General features: G+C 46.6%; 1 protein-coding gene and 1 non-coding gene across 6 annotated transcripts in view; one reads left to right on the top strand and one right to left on the bottom strand.

The window, feature by feature from the left end:
- ITSN1 (intersectin 1) overlaps positions 1–19,812 on the top strand; it is a 253,806-nt gene that overhangs the window by 221,667 nt on the left and 12,327 nt on the right. For 4 of the 5 annotated variants that reach the window (XM_061411188.1, XM_061410952.1, XM_061411028.1 and 1 more), the window contains 7 exons: positions 1,537–1,635; positions 7,674–7,841; positions 11,755–11,967; positions 13,974–14,095; positions 15,098–15,180; positions 15,503–15,586; positions 17,584–17,757. In XM_061411188.1, coding sequence (XP_061267172.1) covers positions 1,537–1,635; positions 7,674–7,841; positions 11,755–11,967; positions 13,974–14,095; positions 15,098–15,180; positions 15,503–15,586; positions 17,584–17,757 — 943 coding nt within the window. Of the gene's footprint in view, positions 1–1,536; positions 1,636–7,673; positions 7,842–11,754; positions 11,968–13,973; positions 14,096–15,097; positions 15,181–15,502; positions 15,587–17,583; positions 17,758–19,812 lie in introns of those variants that run through there. The other variant, XM_061411283.1, reaches the window with a different exon arrangement.
- TRNAC-GCA (transfer RNA cysteine (anticodon GCA)) lies at positions 2,303–2,374 on the bottom strand. Its single transcript has one exon. It is a non-coding gene; the product is annotated as a tRNA-Cys (tRNA).

Here is a 19,812-nt window from a genome sequence, read left to right as displayed (position 1 = left end):
TCAAGCCCTAGGAAGTCAGCGGGGGTGAGTGTGAGATGACAGGACCTCTGCTTTGTAGGGTAACCAGGGTCTGGAGAGTCATGTGTGACCAGGGGACATTGTGGGGAGGGGACCCCAATCTGCTGGGGGCCTCGGGCTTTGGGCCTGCTGCCCCGGGACCCGGCCTTGGTGGGGATGGTCCCTGCTGGCGGGGCCAGCACCCCCCCCAATCAGCCCCCACCTCTCCCAGAGTGGAGAGAGGAGACTAAAGTGACTTGTGCTAAACAGGCACATTCTGATGAGTGGGCAGCAGAGTCAGCATACTAACGACAAGCTTATCTTTGTGCCTTCTGGATTTGAGGTGGGGGGAGGCTTTCCCACCCTCCCTGTAACCGTGTTTGTGGCATCATCACTGAGAGGGGAATGTGCCATCTCTTCTGGGCTACAGCATCACGTGTTCTCATTCTTTCTTTCTCTCCTTGTTTCTAATATTAAATGCTTGGATTTGCTATCCAGTGAATGGAACGTCTAAAGTCATTCTAAAGAAGAAACATGGCCAAGAAGTAGGCCTAGGGTGGGCTGGAGACTGGAGGTAGTGCTGGGCTGGTGGGTACCATGGGCCACCTGGGGGTCCCCCCAAGGGCCAAGGGTCTCCCCTGGGCGCAGGCAGAATGAGTCCATCACTGCACGCACTTGAACTTCAGGGAAACGCTGACCTCAGCCCAGGGAGGGGCCTTATTCCCCCTCCCCTGCTTGTGCCTCGCCTCATCACCTCTCCTGGCCTCATCCCTGCGGGACTTTGTCCTGCCTTTGGCAGCTGCAAAGAGTTCCTGGAATAAGGGTGTCCATGGCTGGACCAGGTCCAGGTGCTGACAGGCCCTAGGGCATTAAACCTGTTCCTAAGGCATTAGCCTGACCAGAGAGCTGTCACCATATAACCCCTGTGACTTATAGAACAAAGAGTCACCTTTTTGGTGCAGAAGGACTATTGTCCTCCAGTTCAGTTGACAAAAGCGAAAAGAAAGAGGTGAAGGAGTCCAGAGTGGAGACAACCGGAGTCCCAGGGGCCTGAGCATCGCGTCTCAGCTTCGCCATCCCCACCCTGCCTGGGGGCTCCTACCCGCGGGTGCAGTGAGACTTGGGACTTGCAGTGTCTCTGGCACTCAAGGGCATTCTTTTTCTGACCCTAGAGTTTTGTGACTCTCCTTGTTCTAGGAATGCTGTAGAGTTTTGGCAGGTATCCAGATGGGCTATTCTCTGTAAAGCTAGAATCTCATCTCTGGAAGTTAGGAGCCTGGAAGGTCTGCGGGACCAGGGAGCAGGGGTTAACCCTGCCGCTGAGTCACACCCACCGTCAGCTCCCACCCTCCATCTGAAACATGCCTCCCCCTGGCCCAGGGCAACCAGCCAGGTCCTTCCAGCTCCAGGCTCCCCAGTTGTCGTCCAGATAAATGAGACAATGCGATGGGTGGGGAGTCATGAATAACGGTGTGATATCACTACCGGATTTTGCAGACTTTTTAAGTACATTAAAAATATATATATCTTTTTTTTCAGAGACTGGCCATGGACCCACGCTGTAAGGGAATGCCCCTGTCTAGTTTTATACTGAAGCCTATGCAACGAGTAACGAGATACCCACTGATCATTAAAAATGTAAGTAACTGCCTTGCCTTTTCAAGCAGAAGAATGCTATCTCAGCAGGTCTGGAATCTGGGGTCATGGGCAGGTTCCCAGCCAACACACTGGGTATCTGTTGTGTAGAAACCGTATACCAACAGGCTGTAGGAGGTGTCTGCATGGTAACTCCGAAAGAAAAGCTGGATTACTGTGAAAGTGTTAGTCGCTCAGTGTGTCTGACTCTTTGCGACCCCCATGGACTGTGGCCCACCAGGCTCCTCTGTCCGTGGGATTCTCCAGGCAAGAATACTGGATCTCATAGCCAGTCCCTTCTCCAGGGGATCTTCCCAACCCAGGGATTGAACCTGGGTCTCCTGCATTGCAGGCAGAGTCTTTACAGTCTGAGCCAGCAGGGAAGCCCCAGAAAGGTTTATTGTGAACAGAGCTAATAATACACACATCAGCTGTGCAAACAAACACGTGGCTTCCACCTTGTAAGTCAGTTCTTTCCCTAATACAGGCAGGGTCTTGATGCTTTGGTTTTCCTAATAAGAAAGAGAGAAAAGTGAAAAGAAAGTGAAGCTGCTCAGTCGTGTCCTACTCTTTGGGACCCCACGGACTATAGCCTATCAGGCTCCTCCATCCATGGAATTTTCCAGGCAAAAATACTGGAGTGGGTTGCCATTTCCTTCTCCAGAAGATCTTCCCCACCTGGGGATCGAACCCAGGTCTCCTGCACTGCAGGCAGATGCTTTACCATCTGAGCCATCAGGGAAGCTCTAAGAGAAAAAAGAATACAGTTTCCACCACCTGTCTTCAGAAAGCCATTGTGAGATACTCTATGTTGATATTAGATGATTGTTGTTCTCCTGTCATTTCAAGAAAGCCAATGCCAAAAGAAAAGAAGAAATTAGGGTTTCAGTGTGCCCATCCTTAAAGTGAGTGAACAGACTTGGACACCCTCTGAGCCTGTGATTCTGTAAGCACAGGGAGGCTGGCTTGTGGAGAGAGGTTTTAGATCTGGTTCCTTTCAGTGAGGAATTTAGAAACCCACATCTGTAACTGGTGTGCTCACTGCTTCCGAGGTGTTGTTGCCTCTTGAGTCTCTCAGTGGCAGAGTTGGGAAACATATATGTGTGTATACATCCATACACACTGTTACATACACATAAGTGTACAAACATATATTTAAGATCATATATGTATATGTTAGAAGCCATGAGTTTGCACCAGTAGTTCCTGTTCTAATCTGATATCATAGAATTTATTCTAGCCTTCCCCCTTTCTATGTATATAACTCCCTTCTCCATGAGAAGCCTTGCTCTCATTATCCTCAGTATATTTACTTATTTGCTGAATCCGCTTATATGTCACAAGTTTCTGTCTCATGTAAGCATCTCCTCAGTCCAACCCCAGTTCTACCCCACAGAGTACACTGTGGTCACATTGGCTGAGTTAAATAATTAGTTTTGAAAGACGCTTTCAATCTACCGTTTCCTTTTCTCCAACATATGGTTACTATTAAACTAATTCAAAACTTTGTTTACTTTCCACAATATTTAGTTGCAAATTGATGTTGGAAACAAGTTTTTAAAATAGGCGTTCTAGATCTAGTCAATGGGAAGAAAAACAAAAACAAGAGAAGAACTGAGAAGCATACGTATTAAAAAGGAAAAAACAAATTATCATTCTTTGCAGAAACATGATTTCCACCCCCTTGAGAACCCAAAAGAATGATCGGAAAACTAGCAAAACTAAGAACAGAATTTTAAAAGGTGGCCGTTACAAGATACAGATGGAAAGCTGCAAAAAATATTCTTTATAATAGTAAGATGGGGAAATTCTTAGCACGGCACCAAAGACAGAGCTTTAAAGGAGTTAAAGTTGCAGCAACTTGAAAAAAAATACTTTCTTCTGGGAACAACTAGATGTTCATTAAGGAGAGTACTTAAAGTGGTGAATCTGTACTATGAAAGAGACTTTTATGTGTTAGTTGGAGTGATATCTAGAAAATGCTATTAAGTAAAACAAGCAAACAGACAAAACCCCTCACAAGCCATCCTGCAGTAGGGTCTATTTTGGAAAAACTCTGGGTGGGTATTAAATGTGTGTGGAGCATCTAAAGGGATGCCCTTTGCTCTGGGCATGTTTCCCTCTGAGGCAGGAAAGCAGAAGGGAGACAGCACAGTGGTTCTCAATATTCTGTATTATTTGAATCTTGCATATCAAGAACATTATTATTTGCATAAACATTTTCTTAAAAAATTCCGTGTAACAAAATATAACAAACATTAAAAGACAAAGGACAGATTTAAACTGAGTAAACACTTTAACTGTATCCAAGTAGATACTGAAAGATATAGAGATCGTGTGTGTATGTTTGTATCTAAAGCATTCTTACAGCTCCAAAAGAAAAAGACAAATACCCTAATAGAAAAATAGGTTTTAAAAAAAGATAAAAAAGAAAAATAGGTAAAACCTTTAACTAGGCATCTCTGAGAGGAGTGTGGAATAGTAGTAAAGCATGTGTTGTTAGGAACCAGGCTGCTTGGATCCGAATCTCCCGTACCACTGCTGCGTGTCCTTGGGAGACTTAGCTTGCCTCTCTGGGCCTCAATTCCTTTATCTGTAAAATAGAGGCGTTGATAGTACCTACTGCGTGGTGTTCTGAGAAAGTTAAGTGAGTGAATGAATCTATGTCTATCTGCCTCATACTAAGCAGTACATAAATGTTAGCTTTCTCATTTAATGTACTTATGCACTAAATGTACACAAAATTCAAATTCTCTGATAATGAAAGAAATGCATAACTAAACAAGAAAATACATTGCTTTTGGCTTGACAGGTGCGCATTTATTGGAAGGACTGTGAGTCCACAGTGTTGGCAGGTTTGCTCATGGAGGGTAGACTGGTTCAGCCTTTGGAGGGTGATGTATACATCAAACTCCATGTTCTCTTTGGCTCAGCATTTCCATCTCTAGGAATTTATTCTAAAGAATTAATCAGAGAAATACTGAAAAATATGAAGTTTTATGCATTGTGGCTCATCCTTACAATGACATATTATAGAATCCTATAGAAAATGATAAATATACTTCAATAAAAAATTTTTAAAATTATGATTTAGATTCATGTGAAGTGATCATCATATGATGATCTATAATTCATATATATTAAATAACATACTATAACTGCCATGAATTGGGGAAAAAGAAAGTACAAAATGGTAGTGTAGTATGGCAGTGTGATCCAATTTTTATTCTTAAAAAATTATATGTATTTGTATCTAGGCAGAATGTATTAACAAACAGAATGTGTATATGTGCTTAGTCGCTCAGTTCAGTTCAGTTCAGTCGCTTAGTCGTGTCCGACTCTTCGCGACCCCATGAATCACAGCACACCAGGCCTCCCTGTCCATCACCAACTCCCGGAGTTCACTCAGACTCACGTCCATCGAGTCAGTGATGCCATCCAGCCATCTCATCCTCTGTTGTCCCCTTCTCCTCTTGCCCCCAATCCCTCCCAGCATCAGTCTTTTCCAATGAGTCAACTCTTCGCAAGAGGTGGCCAAAGTACTGGAGTTTCAGCTTTAGCATCATTCCTTCCAAAGAAATCCCAGGGCTGATCTCCTTCAGAATGGACTGGTTGGATCTTCTTGCAGTCCAAGGGACTCTCAAGAGTCTTCTCCAACACCACAGTTCAAAAGCATCAATTCTTTGGCGCTCAGCCTTCTTCACAGTCCAACTCTCACATCCATACATGACCACAGGAAAAACCACAGCCTTGACTAGACGGACCTTTGTTGGCAAAGTAATGTCTCTGCTTTTCAATATGCTATTCTCAGTCACGTCCAAATCTCTGTGTCCTCATGGACTAGAGCCTGCTAGGCTCCTCTGTCCGTGGGATTCTCCAGGCAAGAATACTGGAGCAGGTTACCATTCCCTTCTTCAGGGGATCTTCCCAACCCAGTGACTGAACATGTGTTTGTGTGTCTCCTGCATTGGCAGGAGGATTCATTAGCATTAGCGCCACCTGGGAAGTCAGTGGACAGGAAAGACCGAGATTATTATCTGATGCCACAATTAAAGGTGTTTTTTTAGGTTCTTTATAACTTTCTAAATTTTCTAACTTTCATACATTATACAATAGTACTTTTACAATGAGAAAAAGCAATATATCTATTTTCATTTTTGAAAAAAAATGAACTCACACAATCTGCAATGTGGGATTCCTGTCTAAAGCAGTGGTCCTCAGACTCGGTTGTACGTTAGAATTACCTGGGAAGCTCTAGAAAATTCCAAAGCCTGAGTCCTACCCCTGGGGATTTTGATATGGTCAGAGTTAAGGTCAGGACTTTTCAAAGGGATTTGAATGTATAGCCAGGATCCACCCAGAGCTGGAGCTGTGGTTTGGAAATGATTGTGAAAGTTGCTCAGTCGTGTCTGACTCTTTGCAACTCCATGGTCTATACAGTCCATGGAATTCTCTAGGCCAGAATACTGGAGTGGGTAGCCATTCCCTTCTCTGGGGGATCTTCCCAACCCAGGGTTGGAATCCAGGTCTCCCGCATTATAGGTGGACTCTACCAGCTGAGCCACAAGGGAAGTTGGGGAACTCACAATACCTAGATTGGGTGTTTTTCCCAAATCGAGTGCCTACTTAGGACCTTAAACCAAAGTATACCTTGGGGATGAGATATTATTCAGGGTAAAACCCACTTGAATTATTTATATGTGGATAGTGTTAACCACTGAGTCATGTCCGACTCTGTGACCCCATGGACTGTAGCCCACCAGGCTCCTCTGTCCATGGGGATTCTCCAGGCAAGAATACTGGAGTGGGTTGCCATTTCCTCCTCAGGTGATCTTCCCAACCCAGGGATCGAACCTGCATCTCTTATGTCTCCTGCCTTGCAGGCAGATTCTTTACCATCTGAACTATCAGGGAAGCCTGTATATGGATAAGGCATGAGCAAGTGCACACTCAACATGCCCCTAGTACATTGCAAAGTGGCCTAGGATGCTTCCTCAGTCTTCATGTCTTTCCCCACGAGTACTGTTTTCAGTGTCCTCAGACTCCTTTGAGAATCTGATGGGAGCACCATCAAAGGGCCAGGTACTCTGCAAAGTGCTTTCTTGTATCAAGCCACGTAGTCCTCCCAACAACCTTATAAAGGAGGTTCTGTGTGCTGTGTTTAGTTGCTTAGTTGTGTCTGACTCTTTGTGACCCCATGGACTGTAGCCTGCCAGGTTCTTCTGTCCATGGGATTCTCCAGACAAGAATACTGGAGTGGGTTGCCATGCCCTCCTCTAGGGGATCTTCCCAACCCAAGGATCGAACTCAGGTCTCCCACACTGTAGGCAGATTCTTGACCGTCTGACCCACCAGGGAAGCCAATACTGGAGTGGGTAGATTATCCCTTCTCCAGTGGATCTTCCTGACTCAGGAATTGAACCAGCATCTCCTGCATTGCAGGCAGACTCTTTACCAGCTGAGCTACAGGGAAGCCCAAAGGAGGTGCTAGTAGTATCCCTATTTTTCATATGAAGAAAATGAGGCTCAGAACATTTATGTGACTGACCCATATCATGACTGGTCAGTGGCAGAGCAGGGATTTTAATCCAGAAGCTCTTGCTCTAGAACTGAACTCTTAATTGCTGGTCTGGAATGATTCATTCATAAAAATGCACCTTGCTCCGATGCACCCACTAGCATGAAGTTCCATAGGTACACAGATGCCTGCAGCTGTGCACGGACTCAGGGAAGAATGATTCTCCTTGGAGGAATCCATGTGGGGTGTGATACTGCCCTTGCTGCAGCCGCTGCCCTCCTCATACCCCAAGTATAGATAATCTGGCAGCCCCTGCTCCCATAGGGGTCCCATGCCAACAAAGAGTGGCCTTCTCTCTCCATGTCGTTGCCAAGGTGGGTGCTCAGAGCTGCAGCTGTAAACGTTGGCAGTGTCTAGGAAAGGTCTGTACAGAGCCCTGTCTCTGCTGGGGCGAGCCTTCCAGAACAGTGAACCCCAGGCCTGCTCGCTGCCTAAGGCTACTGTCTTCTGTTCTCCGATGTAGATCCTGGAAAACACTCCCGAAAACCACCCAGACCACAGCCACCTGAAGCACGCCCTGGAGAAGGCGGAGGAGCTGTGCTCCCAGGTGAACGAAGGGGTGCGGGAGAAGGAGAACTCAGACCGACTGGAGTGGATCCAGGCCCACGTGCTGTGTGAAGGCCTGTCGGAGGTAAACCTTGGGTGGGACCTGGGCCGCCCCTCTGCGTCTCGGCAGCCAGCCGGGAGGAGGATGAGAGAAATCGTGAATCGTCCTCTTCTGCAACCTCCAGTTTGCTAATCTCTCTCCAGCTGCATCTGATCTGTTGTTTAAGCCATCTACCGAGTTTTCAATTTCCGTTCTTTTCTTTATTTTTTGTTCTCAGTTGTTTTCTTTTGCCTTTTCAGCAGTTCTAGTTATTTCTCTAACCTACTGGTTTTTCTTGTCTTGTTCCTTTCACAAATGGCCATTTTTAAACTTGTGTGAGAGCTGTATTGTGGTTACAAATTCTCAGTAATCACAATCAACCTTGTGGTTGGTTGGTTAAGGCAAGTTCACAAACAAGCAAATTTTCTTGCTATTCCCACCTCTACTGAGTTTACTTGTCATTCTTCCTCTGTGATACAGCTTTCTGGGATCTCTTGTTATGTCCCTCACCTCATGCAGACACTAGATGTATCTGTTTTCTCCTTCTCCCCCCAGTAGCCTTTAAAATGGAGGCTCAGGGTCACCAGATTTAAGAAAGACCCTCAAAGCTAAAGCCAGCTTTGGTGCTCATTTATCTTTCTGGGTTCACATTTCCATGCCATTTTCTGCTTCTGCAAATTGTTTTCGCTTTTATATTTATTTTTACCAGCTTGCTTGTGTTTAAAAAGTACAGTTCTATATTTTTTAATTCCATTTTAACATTTTTCATTGGTTGAGTCAGTCTTTAGTCCACGATACTGCCAGAAATACCCTCTTATAGTATCTGATTCTCTTCTTGACCCTAATCTTTCCCTTAGTCGCATCCACTCTGCTGTTCTCTCTCTTTGTACACACCCACCCACCCACCCATCCACACACACACACACACATTCATGTACTTACACAATTCACTAGGATTTACCAAAATGCCCAGGCAGACCATCTCCCTTACCCACACTCCCCATGACTCTTTTCTTCTTACGAGCATCAAAGACATTCCCTACCTGAGGAAGTTACCGCACTGTTACCTCCCTGCCCTACCTCCTGTCCCCTTCAACGTAGGTGTGGGATAAGCAAAGTTATGGAAGCAGCCATGTGGAAACCAAGGTGATGGATGTGGGTTCCCATTTTGGAACTGTGTTGATATGCGATCCAGGCGTAGTCACTGGTTGGTTGGCTCCGTTATTCATTCATTTATTCAGCACTTACTGAGCACCGGGCCCATGTGCCTTGCTTGGTACTAAACACTGCTCAGTACCAACCATGAGGACATGAAAATCAGTGAGATGTGACCTACCCCATCTCAAGAAACCTGCAGTCCTGGATCACTTAGAGGTCCAACATTTACAGCACAGTGTGAGAAATGATGAGGCAGATCCGGGTGCCAAGTGCTGCTGGACACTGGACGAGGAGGAAGGAACAGTCGTGGAGGATTCAGGGACAGGTTGAGAAGGTGAGACTTGGCTGCGTGTTCAAGGATGAAGATATCTCCCCAGGAAAGAATCCAGGCGAGGGCATTTCAGTGGAGGCCTCAGCCTGTGCGGGGCGTGGGTGAGGAATGGAAGGTCACAGGCGATAGGCTTTAAGGCAAGTTGAAGGCAGGGTAAGGAAGGACTGCATCATTCCGAGGAGCACTAAGGTGATCTTGAAGACAGTGGACTTGAACTGCTCCTGGATCTACTGAGCTGAAGGGCCACTGTGCACTTTTTCTCTTTTAAAAGATGTTCTCTTATCTTTTTCTTTCTCTCTCTCTTTTTTTTTTTTTTGGCTGCACCATGCAGAATGTAGGATCTTAGTTCCCCAACCAGGGAATCAACTCTGCACCAGTAGTGAAAGCACAAAGTCCCAACCACTGGACTGCTAGGGAATTCCCCGCATTGTGTACTTTGAAAGGGGCCCTTCCCTGAATCTCATGGCTGCAGTCACAGGACTCAGTGAGGCCTGAGTCTTCATTATAAAACATTAAGAATAGGAACTTCCCTGGAAGGCCAGTGGTTAGGACACCATAATTCCACTGCAGGGGGCACCAATTTAGGGGGACTAAGACCCCACCCGCCTTGAGGCACAGCCAACACCCCCACAAAACCTTAAGAATAAAATAAACTCTTGTCATTTGCTTTCTGTGGTGTATATACCCTCTTTGAAATAGACTGTTGTCCTTCTTAAGTGACCAGTCCTTCCTGACTATTGTACACCAGCTTTCTGTAAGGTCTGTTTTGTCTGTATGGTCAGGGTTCGTGGTCATGGGAACGAGGCATGTTGGCTTCCATTTCCTGGCCCAGATCTAAGCATACACCAGTGATTAAGTTTCACATAAATGCTGTCTTTGGCATTCTTGTCTTAAGATCAAGAACTATAAAGACGGTTTCCAATTCACATATGTTCGGTGTCAGCCTGAATAACTGGAGGCTCTGACCTTTGAGTAAGAATAAACCACACCACCTCTACCTCATCCAAGTGACTCACTGGATTCATTGCCCCAAGTGGCTTGAACTCCCTCTTAGCAAATAAAAAGGACTGGATTGACCTCCAGGCTCTTGTTCAGAGGCCCACTCTTAGAAGGCTCCCTTTGGGGTGTCATCTTCAGTTGTTCGGGCTCCCTCAGAACCTTGGTGGGAGGTTGTGGGCACTCATTCCTCCTTGTACCTGAGAGGGGACTGGAGTGGCCTCTCTCCTGTGAGGCCTATAGGTCTCTGGTCACAGAGGCACTGTTGATTCTTTCTTCCACACTAGAGGCAGACAGGTAGCCAGCAACATGGGGGGACGTGTGTTGTAAACTCTTCATTAATACTCCTCAGGACATGTGTAGGGTTTATAGCTGCGGAGAGCCTCAGCCTTGAAGGTTGCTGGATGGAGTGTACTCTTGGGGCCCAAGTGTGAGCAGGTGGAAACCCTGAAGGTCTGACTGCTGCCTGGATCATATTGCTTCTGAGGCACCGCTGTGGCCTTCCCCTCCCTCAGTCTCTCCTCCGCTAGCCAGAAGGGGGTCCTTAGTGAGGTCATATCTTCTACAGTTTCCCTCTGCCCCTTGAGAACCTGCTCACGGGAAATGATAGAACCCAGGGGGGATGATAGAGCATGAAATGATAGAACCAGGGGTGTGTGTGTGTGTGTGTAGGAACATGAGATGGCAGAGCCCAGAGGGATGGCAGAGCATAAGATGATAGTGCCCGGGGGGTGACAGAGCAAGGATGACAGCACCCAGGGGTGAGCAGTAGAGCTGCATTTCAGTGCTTAGAGCTGTCTCCAAAGTTTGGGAGGTGGCAGGAAGAGAGCTGTCCCCTCCCTGTCTTCAGGAGCAGTGAGCTGGGTGAGCTCCAACGTGCACCAGCACAGCTCCTGTCCTGCTTGGCTCTGAGGCCTCCGCCAGCACCACCGCAGTTGGCAGCCCACCCACGCGGTAGGGGCCTGGACTCACGCCGTGCCCTGGACAGTGGCGTTTGTCCTGTGGAACTGTGCAGAGAGAGGCGCGCTGTTTCCAGCAGCAGGCATGACCCTTTGAGCCTGTGTGGGCCGTGGTTGGCGCCGGCTCATGCCGCCCCTGGCGAACCAGCCTGCACACAGCGTGCGCTCATCGAGGACGGAGAGCTTTCTTCCGGCTGCCCTGTTTCCCCGATAAATAAAAGGGAGAAAAGTCACCCTGAGACACTAGACCTCAAGGAAGGGCACTAGGAATCACAGCCAGGGTTCATCCTGGCACATGCAGTCTCCCAAACCACGCCTTTAACTTCTTGGCTCCCAAAGCCCCTGCCTGAAGTCTTCAAAGCCGTCCTCGATCTGAGCCTAAGATACGGGCCTCAGATTCTAATGGAGCCCATGGCTTTCAGATGCGAAAAAACGAACGAACAAAAAAACAACCACAACAAAAAAACGACCTCACTCCATCGTGTCTTCTTTGGGTTTTGTTTCCCTTCCTCAGCAACTTGTGTTCAATTCCGTGACCAACTGCCTGGGGCCGCGCAAGTTCCTGCACAGTGGGAAGCTCTACAAGGCCAAGAGCAGCAAGGAGCTGTATGGCTTCCTCTTCAACGACTTCCTGCTGCTGACCCAAATCATCAAGCCCCTGGGCTCCTCGGGCACCGACAAAGTCTTCAGCCCCAAATCAAACCTGCAGTATAAAATGTACAAAACAGTAAGTCCAACTCTAGACGGCAACATCAGGTTTGATGCTGGGGGGAGGAGACCATGTCTAAAGGGAGTCAGCGTTCGAGCGGGCTTTGGGGTCTGTGGCACAGAGGAGGTGAGGCAGGATTTAGGGAGACCACAACCATGGGTCCAGCAGTTATCAGCAAAGGTGCGTGTGTGATGAGTTGGTCAGCTGTGTCTGACTCTTTGAGATCTAATGAACTATAGCCTGCCAGGCTCCTCTGTCTGTGGGATGTCCCAGAAAAGAATACTGGAGTGGGTTGCCATTTCCTTCTCCAGGCCCAGGGATGGACCCCATGTCTCCTGCTTGGCAGGTGGATTCTTTACCACTGAGCCACCATGGGAACCCATCAGAAAAAGAACAATACTCAGTTCAATTGACAAACATCTATTAGCTGCCAAGCGGCTGCTGTGGGTCCCCTTGGATGTGACTAAGGCACGTCCTGTCTTGATGGGGTTCACAGTCCACTGTACTGATGAGGCAGGCGTGGGAAAGCTCTAGACTAGAACTTCAGCGTCCACTTCCCAAACATTCCCAGATCCCCCTCCAAACTTCTCAAGATGGCTTGGAACATCTGTGCCCCTCATCTTTTCCAACAAAAGCAGATGTAAATAGTCCATGTGTGGACAGTTTTCGTGAGCTGTTTATTTGGTCTGCTTCTGTGTGTATGGCTGTGTTTGTGTGTTTTCGTGTCATAGGGTATTGTTTTTCTAAATTTATCTCTGTGGGGATGTTTTCACAGAAGAATTTTCTCTGAAGCAGCAGTTAGCCTTCTTTTGGGAAAAAGAACAATGTACTTATGTAGATTGTCACTAGCAGCTTTGTATGAACAACTTGGCGGGAGTTGCTTGGAGGTAGAGTTGATGGGGGCTTCCCTGGTGGCTCAGATGGTAAACAATCCATCTGCAAATGCAGGAGACCTGGATTTGATTCCTGGTTCAGGAAGATCCCCTGGAGAAGGGAATGGCTACCCACTCCAGTATTCTTGCCTGGAGAATTCAATGGACAGAGGAGCCTGGCAGGCTATGGGGATGACAGAGGATGAGATGTTGGATGGCATCACCAACTCAATGGACATGAGTTTGAGTAGGCTTCAGGAGTTGGTGATGGACAGGGAAGCCTGGCGTGCTGCAGTCCACGGGGTCGCAAAGAGTCAGATACGACTGAGCGACTAACACTTTCTAAATGCATAATACATCTAAAGTTGATGGAGATTATTTGCTGACTAGGATATACCATGGAAAAAACAAACTCATCGGTTCTTATTCTGGAGGACTTTAGAAATACCTGCAATACCATCCAGGTTACTGATCACTCTAGTACTTCTGCAACTCATTTGAAAACTTATCTTTGCATAAAACCTTGTATGTCGATGTTTGTAGCAGAGTACTCCTTAAGTGTAAGCTGCTGCCCATATCGACTTCCTTCTAAAGACTTCAGTATGAAAAGTGGGGAAGTAAAAATAAAAATTCACAAGTAGAAACCTGGGAAATAATACCTTAGCCAGATGAGGGAAAAAAAGTACCTGCAGAATGGAGGTGGGGGGGAATCCATATTTACAATTTCCATTTATCTGAAAATTGATATCAACACTTATTCAGTTCAGTTCAGTCGCTCAGTCATGTCTGACTCTTTGCAACCCCATGGACTGCAGCACGCCAGGCTTCCCTGTCCATCACCAACTCCCAGAATTTACCCAAACTCATGTCCATTGAGTCAGTGATGCCATCCAACCATCTCATCCTCTGTCATTCCCTTCTCCTTCTGCCCTCAATCTTTCCCAGCATCAGGGTCTTTTCCAATGAGTCGCTTACCATTCCAAATAAAATCATTATTTTAGTATGGTTTACTGAAACCACCACCACCCCCCAGACACAAACGGACACACCCCTCACCTTCAGTTTCGTTTACTGGATCACGTGCACCTAAGCACACACACGTCCTCACAGACCCCCAGTCTGGTTTTGTAATGCCCGTGCATTATTTTGCAGCCTATTTTCCTAAATGAGGTTCTAGTGAAGTTGCCCACTGACCCTTCTGGGGATGAACCCATCTTCCACATTTCCCACATTGACCGAGTCTACACCCTCCGAGCAGAGAGCATAAACGAAAGGTAAGACCCCACTCCTCCCTGGCCCTGGGCACCTGGGTTCCACTAGGTGTAGGATGGATGTGGGACAGTTAATTAATCAGTGGGTGCCAACATCCCCTCACTTGCAGCGCCATCCCATCTGGCTGGAGGTGGGGGTGGGGCATGCAGTGAAGTGGTCTTAGTTCATTTTTCCAGCGTCTTTCAAAAGTTAACTTTTCAAAAGGAAATACATTGAAATGAATCTGGCTTGAGAATTTTTTTGAACAGCAATTTTCAGTATTCTTTGAGATAATGGAGGCTCTCCCGTTTCCCAAAGTTTCCCACGTGGCAGAAACTAATAGGAAAATGATTCGGGGGACAGAAGACCTCCCAATCCTGACCCCCTTGATGTCTGGCTCCCTTGGACAGACATCCTGGATCCTAGAAGCTGAGGGCATGTTTGCCTTAATCAGGGCTCTGCCCTGGAGCCTAATGAAACAGAGTATTTTTATGAAGGGTGAACTTGACACAAGACCAACAACATCCCAAGAGCGTTTGTGCCAAGCAAGAAATTGGCTAAAGTTATCATGCATATGGTTCTCAGAGAAATGGAGAAGAACAAAATCACGCCAGGATGCTTTCCCCGTAAACGTTTGCTCCTTCACAGAAAGTGGCTGCTTATCTGGGAAATTGTTTCTTTCTTTGGATGGTTTAGTGAGAGAGATCCTTCTAGCCTTCTCAGATTAGGCACATTTGTGATGTTTTTCAGTAAGGAAAGAAGAGGAGCTGTTGTGAGCACGACAGCAACAGCGTTTATCACTGTAGATTTGCTTCCATGGGGACACAAACCCAGGTTTGGAGCAAATCAATAAAAACGTCACGTGCCTTTGTTATGAATGGTAGAAATCATCCTCAGGTCCATGTGACATAAAACCAGACTCTCTATGCTGAGCCTTTGTTGTAAAAATCAAAAGAACAAAGCAGAGTCCTGGAAACTGAATTGGTACCGACCTGACGCCTGAGTTCTGTCTCTTTCTTTCCAAGGACTGCCTGGGTGCAGAAAATCAAAGCAGCTTCTGAACTCTACATAGAGACAGAGAAGAAGAAGCGGGAGAAGGCGTACCTGGGTAACGCATAGCTGGGCAGCAGGGCCCTGGGAATCCCGCAGAGTTGGGGGGCAGAGAGCCATCTGGCCAGGCCCAGAACACTTAGAGCTGGAAGGTGGACCTGGGGGTTGAGGATAGCCTGAGGGTGGAGGCAGGCAGAAGAGGGAGGGTAGGGTATGGGGTGAGGCGTGGAGGGCGGATTCCAGGATCGAGGAAGCAAGAGTTTAAGGGAGGAAGGGGAGACTTGTTCTTGAAGAGGGGCATAAAATAAATCACGAGGCAAACTGGAAATACCGCGAACGCTAAACAGGAGCGTTTTGTGTTGTTTTTCATCCCATCACAGTCCGCTCCCAAAGAGCCACAGGCATCGGAAGGTTGATGGTGAACGTGGTTGAAGGCATTGAGCTGAAACCCTGTCGCTCCCATGGTAAGGGCCCTAGAAGCCCCGTCTAGCCTGTGTGAGTGGGGGAAGCCTTTGCTGTATCTCCTCCACTTGGCTTTACTTTATTTTCTAAAATTAATTTTTACTGGAGGATAGTTGCTTTAGGGGCTTTCCAGTTGGCTCAGTGGTAAAGAATCCACCAGCTAATTCAGGAGACAGGAAATGTGGGCTCTATCCCTGGGTCGGGAAGATCCCCTGGAGAAGGAAATGGTAACCCAATATTCTTGCCTGGGAAATCCCATGGGCAGAGGAGCCTGGAGGCTACGGTCCATGGGGTTGCAAAGAGTTGGACATGACTGAGCACACACACAGATAATTGCTTTACAATGTTATGTTAGTTTCTACTGCACAGCAAAGTGAATCAGTTACATGAATACATTTATCCCCTCTTCTTTGGCTTTCCTTCCCATTTAGGTTACCACAGAGGGTTGAGTCCACCTGGCTCTAAAACAAATTGGTCCCTAATCCTAAATTTCCTTCCAGACTTGGTTATTCCCATCCACCGTTTTGCTTTTCAGAGAGAGCTGAGTGGCTGCCTTTTCACAACACTGTCAGCCCCCCTTGTATCTGTAGATTCCACACCTGCAGATTCAACTAACTGCAGAACGAAAATATTTGGAAACATTTTTGAAATTTCAAAACAGCAAAACTTCAATTTGCCACACACCAGCAACTATTTACATAGGAATTTCACTGTATTTCCATTTTTTGAATGTTTTCGCTCTGCAGTCGGTTGAATCTGCAGAGGGGTTGACTGTGTTGTCAGAGGGCAGCCACTCAGATCTCTCTGGAAGGCAAAACAGTGGATGGGAATAACCCAGTGTGGAAGGAAATTTAGGATTAGGGGCCAATTTGTTTTAAAGCCAGGAGGACTCAACACTCTGTGGTAAGCTAAGTGGGAAGGAAATCCAAAGAGGGGATGCTATGCTATGCTAAGTCGCTTCAGTCATGTCCGACTCTGTGTGACCCCATAGATGGCAGCCCACCAGGCTCCCCCGTCCCTGGGATTCTCCAGGCAAGAACACTGGAGTGGGTTGCCATTTCCTTCTCCAGTGCATGAAAGTGAAAAGTGAAAGAAGTTGCTCAGTCGTGTCTGACTCCTAGCGACCCCATGGACTGCAGCCTTCCAGGCTCCTCCGTCCGTGGATTTTCCAGGCAAGAGTACTGGAGTGGGGTGCCATTGCCTATACAAGTAACTGATTCACTTTGCTGTACAGTAGAAGCTGACATAACATTGTAAAGCAGTTATCTGTGTGTGTGCTCAGCCGCTCAGTCGTGTCTAACTCTGCAATCCCACGGACTGTAGCCTCCAGGCTCTGCTGTCCATGGGCTTCCCAGGTGGTGCTAGTGGTAAAGAACCCGCCTGCCAGTGCAGGAGACAGAAGAGACATGGGTTCGCTCCCTGACTCAGGAAGATCTCCTGGAGACTAAGCATGGCAGTCCACTCCAGTCTTCTTCCCTGGAGAATCCCATGGGCAGAGGAACCTGGTGGGCTACAGTCCATGGCGTCGCACAGAGTCGGACACGACTGAGTGACTTAGCACAGCCCTACACTGATTTAGGTATTATATATAACCTGGAGATGATTTCAAGTGGATGGAGGATATGGGCAGGTTTATGCTAGACCATTTTATATAAGGGACTTGAGCCTCTGAGGATTTGTGTATCTGTGGGGTTGAGGACCCAATCCCTGTAGATACTGAGGGATGATTGCAGATTTGACACAATCTAAGCTAAAGTGAGGAGACAGGGAAGATTTAGTTTTGAAGCCCACTTATGTGATGAAGTGTGATAAATATTTAAGTGTTAATATAGTTTAAGATGCTGGATTATGTAAGTTTTCCTCTGGATTCTCTATCTTATGCTGCATCTTAAGCATGGCATTGGAGGGGGGTTGGAATGAGGGGTGTAGAGGGAAGAGGTGCCACGGGGCTGTGGCCCTGCCACAGGCACCCAGAACAGCCAGGCTCTGTCCCCTCCAGGAAAGAGTAACCCGTACTGCGAGGTGACCATGGGCTCCCAGTGTCACATCACCAAGACGATCCAGGACACTCTGAATCCCAAGTGGAATTCCAACTGCCAGTTCTTCATCAGAGACCTGGAGCAGGAGGTGCTGTGCATCACTGTGTTTGAGAGGGACCAGTTCTCGCCAGATGGTGAGTAGACAGTGGCCCTGGGTACCCTGCCCCTGTCCCTGCCCCTTGGCTTTCATGGATTGGCATTTTCTACCTGGGAACTTGCTGTGCAGAATTTCCTGGGCTTCCTGCTGGAGAGATGAGGTTGGCCTCCCCTGGGAAAAGGCCTTCACTGATGCCAGAGCATTTCAGAGAAGGTGGACAAAGCGTGCTTGGTCTAGAGTGGTCCAGCTTCCCTAGGACAAAGATCATGGTCCCATGCTTCCCTAAAGCAGATAACTGCAGAGAGGGCTGTACCCCCAAAGCTTCAGCCTAATTCTTTAGTCCTTGGCTAAAAGCTTTGGTGAAAACGATAAAACTATCCAGTTGAGCAAGAAGAGCATTAGCGCACGAACAATGTGGCAGAATTCATCAATGCCCTTCAGGTGACATTTCAGCTTAATCAAAGGAATGAAATTATGTTGGGTGCATCATTCCTTCAGTCAACTTCCTATTACTGCTTGAAGCTGGAAAAAAAAAATGGGTCTGGCCAACGATTCCAAGACACTTGTCTCTATCTTCCTCAGTCCAATAAAAATAAGAGAGTAAGGTTAAAGATTATGGCCTCAACTTGATTATATTCAAGGGAGGATAACTGAGGGCTAGGAGTGAGGGTCCAATGCAGACATGATCTGTGCGAGGCTTAAATTGCTCCACGTGGCTTTTGTCTTTTATAGGACTTTCATATGAATTAGTTCATTGTGAGTTAGTTACTATTAATTATGGGCCAGAGATGGTCACATAGCTGGCTAAATGTTAGAGCATGACCAGAACACTCTACCAAGGAAAGATTTCATGCAAAGATGGGCTCAATAAAGGAAAGAAATGGTATGGACCTAATAGAAGCAGAAGATATTAAGAAGAGGTGGCAAGAATACACAGAAGAGCTATACAAAAAAGATCTTCATGACCCAGATAATCACGATGGTATGATCACTCACCTAGAGCCAGACATCCTGGAATGCGAAGTCAAGTGGGCCTTGGGAAACATCACTATGAACAAAGCTAGTGGAGGTGATGGAATTCCAGTTGAGCTATTTCAAATCTTCAAAGATGAGGCTGTGAAAGTACTGCACTCAACATGCCAGCAAATTTGGAAAACTCAGTAGTGGCCACAGGACTGGAAAATGTCAGTTTTCATTCCAATCCCAAAGAAAGGCAATGCCAAAGAATGCTCAAACTACCGCACAATTGCACTCATCTCATACGCTAGCAAACTAATGTTCAAAATTCTCCAAGCCGGGCTTCAACAGTATGTGAACCATGAATTTCCAGATGTTCAAATTGGATTTAGAAAAGGCAGAGGAACAAAAGGCAGTTGGATCAAATTGCCAACATCCATTGGATAGTCAAAAAAGCAAGAGAGTTCCAGAAAAACATCTATTTCTGCTTTATTGATTTATGCCAAAGCCTTTGACTATGTGGATCACAACAAACTGTGGAAAATTCTTCAAGAGATGGGAATACCAGACCACCTGACCTGCCTCTTGAGAAACCTATATGCAGGTCAGGAAGCAACAGTTAGAACTGGACATGGAACAACAGACTGGTTCCAAATAGGGAAAGGAGTACGTCAAGGCTGTATATTGTCACCCTGCTTATTTAACTTATATGCAGAGTACATCATGAAAAATTCCAGTCTGGATGAAGCACAAGCTGGCATCAAGATTACCAGGAAAAATATCAATAACCTCAGATATGCAGATGACATGACCCTTAGGGCAGAAAGCAAAGAAGAACTAAAGAGCCTCTTGATGAAAGTGAAAGAGGAGAGTGAAAAGTTGGCTTAAAAACTCAACATTCAGAAAACTAAGATTATGGCATCTGGTCCCATCACTTCATGGCAAATAGATGGGGAAACAATGGAAACAGTGGCAGACTTTATTTTCCTGGGCTCCAAAATCGCTGCAGATGGTGACTGCAGGAATGAAATTAAAAGATACTTGCTCCTTGGAAGAAAACTTATGACTAACCTAAATACCATATTAAAAAGCAGAGACATTACTTTGCCCACAAATATCTGTCTAGTCAAAGCTA

The sequence above is a fragment of the Bos javanicus genome, chromosome 1 (genome assembly GCF_032452875.1).
Source record: "Bos javanicus breed banteng chromosome 1, ARS-OSU_banteng_1.0, whole genome shotgun sequence".
NCBI classification, from domain to species: Eukaryota; Metazoa; Chordata; class Mammalia; order Artiodactyla; family Bovidae; genus Bos; species Bos javanicus.
The sequence above is the reverse complement of the archived record's forward strand: the minus strand, read 5'-3'. Positions and strand labels throughout refer to the sequence as shown.